This window comes from Mytilus trossulus, chromosome 14, assembly GCF_036588685.1.
Source record: "Mytilus trossulus isolate FHL-02 chromosome 14, PNRI_Mtr1.1.1.hap1, whole genome shotgun sequence".
NCBI lineage: Eukaryota > Metazoa > Mollusca > Bivalvia > Mytilida > Mytilidae > Mytilus > Mytilus trossulus.
The window spans coordinates 46,170,016-46,184,088 of NC_086386.1; the positions used below are offsets into that span (position 1 = coordinate 46,170,016).

At 30.1% G+C, this 14,073-nt stretch overlaps 1 protein-coding gene across 11 annotated transcripts in view; it reads left to right on the plus strand.

The window, feature by feature from the left end:
• The window catches only part of LOC134696548 (kelch-like protein 5), a 69,706-nt gene extending 55,652 nt beyond the window's left edge, over positions 1 to 14,054 (plus strand). For all 11 annotated transcript variants that reach the window (XM_063558400.1, XM_063558402.1, XM_063558407.1 and 8 more), the window contains 8 exons: positions 1,400 to 1,596; positions 4,338 to 4,550; positions 5,487 to 5,676; positions 6,845 to 7,069; positions 7,534 to 7,696; positions 8,692 to 8,904; positions 9,433 to 9,604; positions 10,670 to 14,054. In XM_063558400.1, coding sequence (XP_063414470.1) covers positions 1,400 to 1,596; positions 4,338 to 4,550; positions 5,487 to 5,676; positions 6,845 to 7,069; positions 7,534 to 7,696; positions 8,692 to 8,904; positions 9,433 to 9,604; positions 10,670 to 10,729 — 1,433 coding nt within the window. In that variant the 3' untranslated portion in view covers positions 10,730 to 14,054. The remainder of the gene's footprint in view (positions 1 to 1,399; positions 1,597 to 4,337; positions 4,551 to 5,486; positions 5,677 to 6,844; positions 7,070 to 7,533; positions 7,697 to 8,691; positions 8,905 to 9,432; positions 9,605 to 10,669) is intronic.
• Positions 14,055 to 14,073: the final 19 nt, after the last annotated feature.

A 14,073-nucleotide genomic window follows, 5' to 3' on the forward strand; every position in this document is an offset into this window, starting at 1 on the left:
AAAGCAAACATTTCAGGAAAATGAAGAACTAATTTGCACAATAAAGTAGGCTGACTAAGGAATTTAGTAATTTGACTGGACATGGTTAACTTGTATGTCATTTGGTCCCTAGCGGAGAGCTGTCTCCTGGGCAATCATACATCTTTGTTTATACTGACTGTTTTCCATGAATGATCAGTTCTAGAAATGTTCATAATTATAGCCCAATTTTAATACAAAACTATCAACAGTTGTGCCTGAATGCCCTATTTCAGTTATTTTTTACAGTTGGGTGTTGCTATCTCATTGACATCTACCCTAACATTATATTTATATGTAAAACGCAGATACATATGTTTGCTGTATAGGGAGGGTCTCCATAAGTGACAAAGTTTGTCTGTGTCTTCTGTCAGTGCATCCTAATGATTGAGATGACCAAACAATTGTGACACTAGAGTGAGTTCATATGTCATCTGTCATCCAACAAATACAATGAGGATGGTCAAGATGGGGAGTAGAGTAGAGACTGAAAGGGTGCTAGAATTTAAAGAATGGAGAGTAATTGGCAAAGCAAATAAAGAGGGAAATGGCATAAAAATTAAACAATGCAGTAATGAAAACTTTCTGGCTGTCTGTCCCATTATGCAATAGTTTGATGCCTCAGACTAGTATTTGGACTAACAAGTATTTGCAAAACTTGTTTAGACATATAAAAAAAAATGGCAGAATATTGCATGGTCTTTGGACTAGAATTTGGAAAAGTTTTTTTGTAGACTGTTTTTTTGGGGGTATATAGGAGTTTTATATTCATTACTACTCCATGTCATAATATTTTACAGTAAAATACCTAATCTACTTCATGTTAAAAAAAAGTACCCAAAAAATCCCAAGATGGTTTGTCATGCACAAGGACAAGAAAGTCAAATTTTAAGTATATTATGTAACGACAACACTTAGTAACTGACTTAGACAGATTATCTCGGCAATTAAATTATCTGTAAGTGATGTTTTAAAAGGTATAAAAAAGATGACATGTATGCCTTACAAATGATTACAAGACAAACACATGCAGATTACTGTCATGACTTTGTGTAAATTCAGAATTTTTTGCAACAAGAGGTTGAACAAAAAATAAAAACTCATTCTGAATTTTGATTTCGTTCCCTAAAATCGTAAATCACAGATTTAGATTTAAAATCTTCAATCACAATTATAAAAAACATGCTAAATCAACAGTACTTTTTGAGACAATATGTGGAACATGATATTTTGTGTGTGGATAGCATTCTTTGTTTTGGTTGCTCTCATTCCAATACATTATAACTTTTGCATTGTGTATATATTTGTATTGTGTTGTTTATATGCTTTCAACCCCTTTGGATATAAATTCCCATTTTCATTATTTTTTTTTGTTTTTTAGGAAAGATTGGTTTGCAGGAAGACACAGTGGAAAGTTTATTGTCCACAGCCTGTCTGCTTCAGCTGTCAGAGGTAGTGGAAGCCTGCTGTAGCTTTCTGATGAAACAACTTCACCCATCTAACTGTATTGGTATCAGACAGTTTGCAGAAATTCAGGGATGTACAGACTTGTACAAAGTAGCCAACAATTATGTCATGGTAATTATTTGTTTTGCTTATTCTTAGTTGATTAATGTTCCTAGAATGGGTGACAATTTCAACTTGCTGTTCAGATTATCTCGATTCATCGCTGGTAAAAATTCAAGTCAAAATTTTCCACTGATTTCACTTTTGTGACATCACAACTCACTTTAACAGATAAGTGGAAAGTTTACCTACATATAGTCAAATAGATCATGGGGGAAACGGATGCATCCATTTTAAACAATGTATATGTCTATATATGCCACTAACAACAGTGAAGTCTTGTACTGATGCTTTTGAGACAAAACTATCGAATTTTTTTGTTTAGCAATTTCATAAAATTGTCAAAGATTAGATGTCCAAAAAATAATCAAAATTATTATGGTGAATAGAAGTTGCTGCGATATATGTGTTAACTGCTTTGTACTACATGTTTAGTGCCAAACACTTGATTTTGTAACCTGCCAGCTCACAAGTTAATAGCCCCCTAAATTCTGTTTGATATTGAAAAACTTTGTGTCTGTATCTGAAAATACAAAACCTCTTTGTCTTTATATTATTTGCTTTGTGACACATAAAGAAGTTTGTGTCTGAAACTCTAAAGTACAGACAGTCTTTGTCTTTTTGCTGTTTTCTTTGTGACACATACTAACCATAAGGAACTACTACAGAACAAAAGACGTACTAGACTTGAGAATTATGTAATAAGGTATTTAACCTAGCATTGCTGACGTAGAAAAAAAGCAACATTTGAAGGCCTTAATTGTTGACAGCCTAATGAACTTCATTATCAGTAAAAGCCAATGTCAGAAAAATGACATGAAAATATTCTGTGTATGAAACAACAGTACGGAAATTAACCCATTATCTTATATTCCTATCTCGTATGTCATATTCATTTTATATGATGTGCATATTGCAAATTTTGTAATTTCATAACTCTGCACGATAGTGCCATTCCTTAGGATGTTTTGTGAATGGAGATATTTCATTGAATTACACCATAGTGTGGTCTCACTAATTTCAAATCTGTTCATAAATTAAAAGAACATTTACAACACTTATGCATGCATTATATTTTGACACTTCCCATATGCCAAAATCTGCAAGTTTTTGTGCACTTTTGTACGATTCATTTATGGTTTTTGCTTTTCCTATCAACTAATTATAAAAGAACAGATATGGCTAAAAGGTATGGGAGATGAAAATTTATTGAGGAAGTAATCAGAAAGAAACAATTTTAATAATTTCTATCATGATTGTATAACCAATAAGGCCAGAAACAAGCCAATGATAAGGTCCATAAGTTGTAGGAGAAAAAATATTTTGGACATGGACCATCTCATTTTTGTCTCACAATATTTTTTTTAAAGTATTTTGTGTCATTTTGCGTGTTTTCTTGCTGCTAATAAGTGAATATTTTAGTTTTTGAAATTGGTGAGACTCTGGCTGTATTATTGCAAATGATTTATTGAATTCATTCTTTGAATCTCCTTTTATTTATATTTACCGAAAATTACACAAATAAAAAGTTACAAGTTTATATGTACCAACCCTGTATACCATAAATCCCTTTATAGTATCATTAAAGACATCTTCGCTAGCCAATGCATTAAAGAAAAAACAAATCAAAATTTCCCTATTGCTCACGCTGCTAGGTCTATTTTAATAATTATGAAATTCAGACTTGTTACTCATCAATAGTGCATAATATCCCAATACGATTTCAATTACATACGCCCACTTTCTTTTCTCCTTGTCTTCATGTGAAGCAGTAAATACATTGACATTTAATTTCTGTCATTTGTTATGTACAGTTAAATAATAAATTTTGCCTCAATAAAATAGGTGATTTTCTGTATATATCATTAAAACATCCCCATGTTTTACAAGTACAGCAATGATTGTCTCTGGTGTTATATTGGTCTCATGTTGCTTTATTAGTGATTACATAACATCTAATAAATAAATCTTTATTGATTTTCTTCTTAAGTGACAGTTTAGCAATTTAATCTAGATTAATAGAGAATACTTAAAAGGTATTAAATGGTATACTGCAGAGAAACATGCATTTTTGTTGTTGGTCTTTTTAAATTAGAAAATGCACAACGTAAAAACGAGGGAAAACTAATTAATACCATATCAAGAAGTGATTTTTTTTTTGTACGATTGAATAATTTGATCAATGTTTTTCATGGTGTATAAATTCTACTGTTTCCCTCCTTTTCCTCTTTACGCAAAAGAAACGGGTATCCAAAAGAACTGAAACCTCTATAATTTAAAAAAGGATAATATTTTAAACATGTAAAATCAAAACAATAGGATTGTTACAAAATAACCTAATATATAACAATACAAGCATGACAAAATATTGATGTATGACATCATTCCTTCTTATAAGTTTTATTATTAAAAAACATTTGGTTTGATGTATATAGTACGAAGGCATTCTATGATTTGATGTTATACTGAAGCTGAAACACTTTTTATTGTCTTTAATCTGCTAAATATAATAATAAAGGGATATTCTTTTGCATTTGACAAGAAACTGCTGAAAAAAAGGCTTGTTAAATCTTGCCTTTCCACAGTTCCACATTCTTAAAGTGATAATTATCTGACATTGACCAAATTAATTTTTTTATTTTTTTTAAATTGTTTTGTGGATGGAGAGTTGTCTCATTGGCACTCACACCACATCTTCCTATATCTATGTTTTCCATTCTTGTCTTGCTCAAAATGTATTTGTTTATTTCCAGGAAAACTTTGTACAAGTAATACAGAATCAGGAATATTTGTTGTTACCCTCTGACGAAGTTTGTCGTCTTCTTGCCAGTGATGACTTGAATGTCCCTGATGAGGAGACAATATTCCATGCTTTGATGATGTGGACCAAACATGACAATACAAACAGGAAGAAATACCTAGCTAAACTACTGTCACATATAAAACTACCTCTAATGTCTCCACAGGTATGTTTAGATCGTAAAAGTTTTTTATAACTGTCTATTTTAAGGGTTTACTTCTTTTTACGACTTAACAAATAGTTCACTACAGAAGGAAGACCACTCTGTATATCATACAAGTCAAGGAAAAACTTTTATGATAATTTATCATTTGCCAAGACCCTCATGGGAAGCCAAGGTTGTAAAAAACTACCCTTGTCAAATATTTTTTCTTTTGATAATTTTAAGATTTCAATAGTGAAAATGTTCATTGATCTAAATTAGCATTCTTGTATGGTTTGTATGACTTCAACAAATAGTCAACTTTCGAGTTCGATGCATTTCGATCAAAAGGTCTGGTTTTAGTGAACGTCATTTGTGCGTTTAGAGGCGTCGTCACTTCCATTCCAATGTTGAGCAAGTGGTTGGAAAAATATAATTCTATAATGTAAGAATTATTCGGCAAATTGAATTCTCAAAATTGACAATCAGCACTGCTGTCATTAGAGAATTGTCATTAAGTACCTTCAGAACAACAATTATTTCTAGTTTATCTTGCACAATGATGATCACTAAGACGCTTGATGAATGTTAATAGTGCAGGAATACAGGCGACCCCCTCTATCTGGTAAATGACATCATAAAGGGGTGTATAATTGACGAGTTTTTTTCCAATGACGAATGCACTCGAAAGTGGTCTATTGCCTCCAACTGTAATGTAGGCAATTGAAAACAAACAAAAACAATTTGAAAACATTTGTGTAATTTTAAAATGAAAGATAATTAAACTGACAGGCAGTTAGACAATTGCTGTCAGTTTTATTTGACCACCAATCATTTTGCAAGCAGATGTGAAGTAAATGTCAATGAGACAGCAACCCAACGACATAAAACACAAAAAAAAACGCACATGACTGCAAATAACTGCTTGTATTATAAACATGACAACTTTTTATATTACAGTTCATTGCCGATCATGTGGAAAGTAACTCTGTTCTCCATGAGGATAAAGAATGTCAAGCTTTGATCATGGAAGCATTGAAATACCATCTATTACCTGAACGTCGCTCATCATTCCAAAGTCCCAGAACTAAACCTAGAAAATCTACTGTTGGCATTATGTATGCTGTAGGTGGAATAGATTGTACAAAAGGTTGGTGAAATGTTGTTTCGATTATTCAATATTCAATGAACTTTCAGTATGAATATTTGTATTTGAGGTAAACATTGCGTAATCCATTTTGGGCATTTATGCAATCAAAACTCTTGTAGGACTTTATCACTATTTTTGAGAGCATAAAAACACCATGCATTGATCACAAGATACTATTTATCTCATCCGTGAGATTTATCAATGACATATATACTCAGATATTCAAGTTACAAAATAATATGTATGTGTATAACCTGACTTGGCAATATAATTATATTACTCGTACATGGTGCAAGAATCAATCTGCTCTAGAAATATCAATATAAAATTGGAGTTATCTTCCTATGTCCATAATTGTAGTTGATCCAACTTTCATGCTAAGTTTCAATTACCTTTCTAGATGACAACTGTTAAAACTTTTCATAATTATACATGTGTGATTGATTATGATTTAATTTCAGATTTGTTTGCACTCTTAATATTAATCTCTTCCAATGCCTTCTTTTCTCTGCTTAGTTATAAACAACCTTAAGGGGGATCGCGGGTCTAAATCAAATTTTTTATTTAATATAAGATTTCGCTATATTTTTCTATAATTGAACTTTATCTTATTCTTAATAGAAAAATGAAATAAAAACATGGAGTCACCGTTCATTTACGCTCACAATCTGACTTAAAAAGAAGCATATATTTTTGTTAAATAATGTCCTTTTTTTTGTGTTGAACTATTAGGAGAAATAGAGATAGTATCGAAATAAAAAAAGAACTAAATTACAGAAATCACTTAAATTTTACAATGGTTTAGTTTATGTACAGCTTATTTGAAAACAATAATAAAAAATATATGTCCCGGATAGGTTTAAAAAGATATTTCAATTTTAATGCCAAAAAATGGCATTTTTGCACCAAAGGGAGATAATTTGGAGCTTTTTCAAAGATATCTACATTTTAAAATTCACCTGGGGTCAACACGAAATGATGTTTTGGAATAACTTTTGTACCATATGATAAAGTAACAACTGCTTAAGGTAATAAATAAAATTTGTAATGAAAAATAAATGTTTAATTTTTTTCTAAAAAATTTTATACCCGCGAGTCTCCTTAAGCCAACTATTTCATTCTCAATGGTTTGACGATGTTTTGATGTTGTTATTTGTTTATTTTTCAGGTGCAACTACAATTGAAAAATATGATCTCAGAACCAATGCATGGACTCAGGTAGCCAACATGAATGGCAGAAGACTACAGTTTGGTGTGGCTGTGATAGATGATAAATTGTACATAGTTGGAGGGAGAGATGGTCTCAAAACACTAAATACAGTCGAATGTTATAATCCTAAAAATAAATCCTGGTCACTGATGCCACCAATGTCAACTCACAGACACGGACTAGGTATTGACAAAAAAAAAGATTTAATTTAAATTTAAGAAATCAATTTCAAGAGAACAGTGCTTCTTTAATTTTGAATCAAGAAACAATGCGTTATTGCCCGAAGGACATGTTTTCCCATTTCTCGCCTCCCTTGTCCAAGGAAGCCCTTTTCACCCTTTTTAATTCTCACAAATGGTCCCTTTTTTTGTAGTGTTTGGCATCTACCCTCCTGATTCCTTTTTCTCAGGTTTCTCCCTCACCATTCCTTACCAACGTTCAATAATGTTATTTTGCGTATGCAAAATTTCCAAATTGAAAAAATGATAATAACATTCCAACTAAAATAAAAAAAACAGTGGAATATTTAAATACCTTTGATTGATATATAATTTGGGATTTTTCTCACCATCATGAAATATTCAAAAGTGAAAACATGTATTTTTGTTACAAATTTAACATTCCAACACTGATTGATGTATTTCCAGGTGTAGGTGTACTAGAGGGACCAATGTATGCTGTAGGAGGTCATGATGGATGGTCCTACCTGAACACAGTAGAGAGATGGGATCCCCAGGCCAGACAATGGAGCTATGTAGCACCTATGTCTACATCCAGAAGTACTGTAGGAGTAGCTGTACTGTTTGGAAAGTAAGAAACAAATTGAAATCCAAATAAGTAGTGTTCGAAAATATGACATGTCATAAAACGTTGGGTCAGTTATCAACTGGGATAGATCCATGTGTGTAAAAACAACAATGCAGTTTTCCATACGAACTCCTTTAACACCTCAAACTAGCCCACTTTTACTATAAAGTTTCATAAAAAAAACACTAACTGGAATGGATAGTTCACATATACTAATTATCATTTATTTGTGTTCCTCCAAATCCTTAAGTTTAAGCTTAATTTAATGAAAAAAATCTCTTCCTGTGTATTTATTTTGACTGCTTTCCTACAATGTATACTAATAAAATTTCTCAGAAAAAAAGCATAGAGATTTTATCTTGAACCAGACAAAACATCTATGACTATCAACTTTCTCCCAGAAGATGCACTCTTTGTGAAACAGCTGTATTTACAAAGTGAAACATGAAAAAAAAAATTACATAAGGGAGATAATTGGGTTTTTTCAAACAATAGGCATTTAAGTTGTCTCCCTTACATAATTTTGCCCAGGAATTAAATTAATATGTTTGGTTACTATTAATGTAAATGAAAATACAAAATTGAACTAATATTCAATTGGACGAATGAAGGTTGTATGACTCGAAATGTTTTTCACCTAATTAATAAATTAGACCAAAAAATGCATTATGGATTTCAATTTTGTCATTTTAAAGAGTGATAAAAAAAATTAAAAAAGTTTTCTATATAAGATACTGTAAATTCAGAAATTATTGCATGCATTTATAATTGCAATTTTGTCGTTTTAGACTAAAATGCAATTTTAATTTTTTCGATATTGAGAAAAATCCTGTTTAATTCATATAAAAAAAATTTAAAATACGAGATTAAATTATTGATATTACATTGTATAACAAATGTTATAATAAAAACATGGCAATAATTTCTGAATTTACAGTAGTGTTATTTTGATATTATTTGGTTCACCATAATTGGAAACATATTCTTTTCTTTTTCAGATTATATGCAGTAGGTGGTAGAGATGGCAGCTCTTGTCTAAAGACAGTTGAATGTTTTGATCCTCACACTAACAAATGGTTACCCTGTACATCTATGTCTAAGAGACGAGGTGGTGTGGGTGTGGCCACATGTGGTGGCTATCTGTATGCTGTAGGTGGACATGAAGCGCCTGCCACCAACCCAACATGTAGTAGATTTGAATGTGCAGAAAGGTAATAGACAATACTACATCTTGATGTAATTCATTGCCTCTTTATAAGGTGATGATATTACTGAACAACAGATGATGTGCAATGAAATCCTTGAAAAGCATTTTGTAAAAACAGCAGATTTTTAAATTCACAAACTGCTTTTGTGTGATTGGAGAATTTTTCTTGTAATACATTTGATTTTATTGTCATTATCAAATCAAATTAAAAAATACAGCACATCAAAATTTATAAGATCTATTTCATTTCAGTTGCAGATATTCATATTGTATGCAATAAAAAAACAAACATGTCAACCCACCATACGGCTTCTTTTTACTTTATACAAAAAAATAAGAATAAAAATAAGAAACTATTTGAGATTTTCAATCAGTACCATGAAACAATATATACACTGTAAATACAGAAATTATTGCGATGTTTTATTATTGCGAAAAAATGTGACAGGTTTATAATCGCAATAATTTAAACTCATATTTTGAAATTGTTTATAATTGTCTGAATGTTATAAATTATTTTATATTTGAACAGATATGATCCCACATGTGACCAGTGGACAATGATATCCCCGATAAGTTCTCCACGAGATGCAGTAGGACTTTGTGTGCTAGGAGATAAGATATTTGCTGTGGGAGGTTACGATGGACAACAATATTTACAGGATGTTGAATGTTATGACCCTGTCAATAACGAATGGGATAAGGTTAGATCAATGATTATTCTTTAAATAGATTTTTAAAGTATTATGTGACACATTATTTGCATTTAAGCCTTAGAAGTGGGACATCCACCATAAAATTTAGAATTCTTTATACATGTGATTTTTACCTGAATCCTGGACATCTACAGGAAAAAATAAAATAAAATGATTATTGGGTGAATATATACAAAATTCATATTATAAAAATAAATTAGAAGGTGTGGTATGATTGCCAATGAATCAGCTCCCAACCAGAAACCGAATATATATAGATATAATTTGTAATGACTTGGTAAAGATCAGTGAATAACTTAATTTGACATCATACTAGTGCAGGTTAATTAATTACTTCTTTAAATAAAGTGCACTTTAAGATGAGAACCATTTAAAAAAAATGTCAGGAATTTTTTTTTTGCTGTAGAACACATGAAAAGTTATCAAAAGCATAAAAATTCAAGATACTAGAACACACCCTTGATATCGCGGGTCCGTGACTAAATTAAAGTATACAACTATAGTATTGTCATTTGATAAAGTCATGCCGATTATAAGATACACAGTTTTCTCTGCTTTCAAATCTTTCTGTTTGAACCCATGGAACTTATCAATTATTGGTAATATTAATTATTTGGAAAACATAAGGTCCTGGAATGGAGTATTTTTTAATCAACAGCATTTTCCTATACTAGTTATAAATAAAGTTGAATTCTTTGATTCACTGTTTTACGTCATGTCCGTTAACAAATTGAAAACTGTACCTATACGCCTTATTTTTAGTTCAGATTTTTAGTATTCGTATTGTTATCTTAGAAAGTCTAACTGATCAAAATACTACAATAGGTAACAATTTGACAATTAAGTAGTGTCAACCCTGTGATTATGACCCGTGTAATATTATATAGCATATTTATCCTGAATACACCGTTTGGTGGTGCGCCTGTCAGATGCGGAACATTGACAAATTGCGTAATTTTAGTATTATAGATACTTTCTTAATATTTCAACATTCAAATTAAGCCTACAGAATTTGAATTACCGGGGTAAATATACATTATTTTCTGTTTTCAGATGGCCCCACTATGTACGGGACGAGCAGGTGCTTGTGTTGTCCATGTCCCTCACAGATGACTAGAGCGGAAATGGTCATTATCTTCACTCAAGAAGTGGCCATCAGGATTTTTTAGAGGACGAAAACACAAATCTCATAACAGATTAAAAGAGACAGATGCTATATGAAGTAACTTTGTCTTGGTATAAAACTGTCACCATGGTCAGTCTGAAGGTTACACATCCAAACAGACCAAGAAAACATTGTTTGTAAACATGGATGAAGACAGATCTGGCAAATTTACCTCCTGTTGTTTATTTACCAATTATTTTGCCAATTACGACTTACATATAGAAGGGCATTCTATTTATAGTCATTATAAATTACCAACACATATCCTCTTAAACTTACTACCTTTTAGTTTGGTATAACTGTTAAGAAAAAAGTTGTAGCAAGTTGTAACTAGTAATTGATTTACAGGCTAATGTACTTTCTATGTTAATCAAGTAAAAAATACCAATCCTGATAAACATTTCTAGAGTTATCTCCTTTAGGAAAAAGGTAGAAACCTGAGTTTTTTACCTAGTGCTATTTAATATTGAATGCTGTGTCAAACATTTGACAATATTTTGTTTTATACAAAGCTTATTTAATCCTGTTTAAATTTTACAGAAAAAAATCATGATTATTTCAGTATAACTTACAATTCTAGTAGTAAAATGTTTAACATAAAGAGTTACACTCAATTATTACCGTTAAAGGGTTTAAAACAGTTGTCATTTTTACAACAAAAAATCATGAATAAATCAGTATTACTTACAATCCTAGTAGTAAATTTTTCATGTAAAGGGTTACAATTAATTACTACCTTTAAAGGGCATGTTCCTTACAGTATTATATTACTAATGACATAGCTATAATTATGGTATCAATGCAAACATTATTGTGCAATCTTTTTTTTTATTATATAAGTGCTATATTTTGTTAAGTGTGTGTGATAGAAAGTAGTTGTTTTAAAGGTAATAATGAAATATAATCAAATAAGTTTTGGTGTTTTCACAGTGCCTTTTGAAATAATGGTGCCTTTCATAGAAATTTATACATTAGACAAGAGTTTAACTAACTCACAATATTGTCGGGACCAAAGTCTGATTTATTGTTATAAAAGTTTTTTCATGGTAGAAACTTGACTTTTTGTTTGTTTTGTTGTTGATATTCATGTTTTCGTTATGTGTATTATGGATTAATAACAAGTTTCATCGTCTTAGTTCAAATGTGGTTGTACATAGTCCAAGTCGGACATTTAAAGTTCCTCCAGTGAATATTTACTTGTAATATTGAAGTTACAGAAGATTAAGCTTACATTTTGACACTGACTGATCGCAACTTATTTGAATTTTATTCGAAATTTACCACTTTAAAAATCGAGTCCTTGCTACCAAAATTATTTTCATCTCAATACTTAAAATTTAATAAGAATAAAGAGAATTTTGTTTCAAAATTTTTAAAAGTAATAAATGAATATGTTTATATTGGTGCTATTTGATATTTATCTTCCATTCGCTCAAATTCTATTTATCATATCATTCAACATCGAAGGTTTAAAAATATCCAGTTACCAAAACTGTGTGTATGTAGATAAATTAGCGTTAGATTTCTTTATATGAAGCAGTTTAATGATCATATAAAAATTATTTCCACAAATTGAAAGTAGTTATAATTTGTATTTTGGTATTTTTTGTAGGATATTTTTATTTGGTATACTTAGGATCCTGTTTTTGCCTAATTGTTTCTCCACAAAATAATATAAATTTGCAATACCAGCTTATGAATTATATGATAATAACTTTTCTAGTAAAAAAAAATATATATTAGTTTAAAGTAATTTTAGAGAAATTTTCAAAAATCATAAAAAATGCTAATATGGTCAATACCAACAAAATTAAGGTTCATCGCATTCTTGTTTCACAAACATGATTTAGTCAATAATTCTATTGTTTAGTATAAAGATTTGACAATAGTATTATGATTAGGAAAGTTTGGGATCACCTTGACCAATAAAAAATGTAAAATCCTTTATTTGCATCAAATTTTTAACAATTTACAAACAATTGTAAATTTGAATCAATCACAAAGTGAAACAACAATTCAAAGTTAACATATTCATAAATGTATGAACCTTTTACATTTATCAAATTCATTAAAATATTCAACTGAAATATTTAAAAAATGAAAAATCTCAAAATAATTAGGCCACATATATAGGCATTTTATCCTTGGCATTTCAATCAACATTGATTTATTTTCGTATGATTTTAATTTCATTTTGGAATGAATAGAATGTAGGTACATTTGTAGTTAGAGTGTTAAGCTAATTCAAAATATCACTTCCATTGTCAAATCGTCTTCCTCTACAATTATAAGTATGTAAAAAATGTAAATAAGGAATAAATTATTTTTATATCATAATCAATAAATATCATACTTAAGATAAATATTTTCAAATGCATGGTTAGGATAGATTTCATATGATAGTTAGGATAAATGTTTGCTTATATAAAAGTGAAATAAAAGTGCTAAAAGTGCTACATGTCAGATTGTCTCATGTGTTCAACTCAAGTCTCTCTCTTTCTGTTCAGATATTACAGGGGGAAGTAACCACACATTTTCATTCTAGCTGAAAATTTTCATAAAGTATCAGTTTTCCTATTGTTTAATTGGCTGTCCATTCTTTTGTAAAAAAAAATGTTCAAATTTGGAATCGATTGTTATGATGATTTTATTTAAATGTTTAAAACCATTGTTGATTTGTTGATAGGACATTTACTATAATATAATGTTTGAAAATCTTCCAACAACTCTTGAAAATACACAAAAAAAAGTAAATTAAGCTAATATTGACAGTGATGCTCATTTTATGCTATTCAAGTTTGATCATATAGTTATTTCCTTTATGGTGTTTTTATTTAAATAGACAATTCTTTAAAACTTTCTTGTATTTTATACAGTAAATTACCATTTTATCAAATAGATTCTTTAATGATCAACAGCAAACATTTTTACCAATTTGATTAACTGTAAATTCATTATTCTTTGGATGCCAATTTATGTTGATGTCCTTGATGAAAATAAACCAAGAATTTAAATGTTTTATGGTGTACAAGTTTTCTGTATGTTTATATGTAAACTTTGGCAAAAACCTGGAATCAAATATCCATGGAAAATACAAGTTTTCCTCAATCATGGAAATAATTGAGTCTACAAAAGCTGCTTGCATCAAGTTGCCTAACTCCTATTGTGTTACCAAATTATTGTTCAATCAATCCCTCCATAAATGTATGTACATATTATCTCATTCCTGTTTTGTACTTTATAATAAAAAGTCAAATAAATTTTTTAAACTTATCGAGTGTTGTAGTTATTA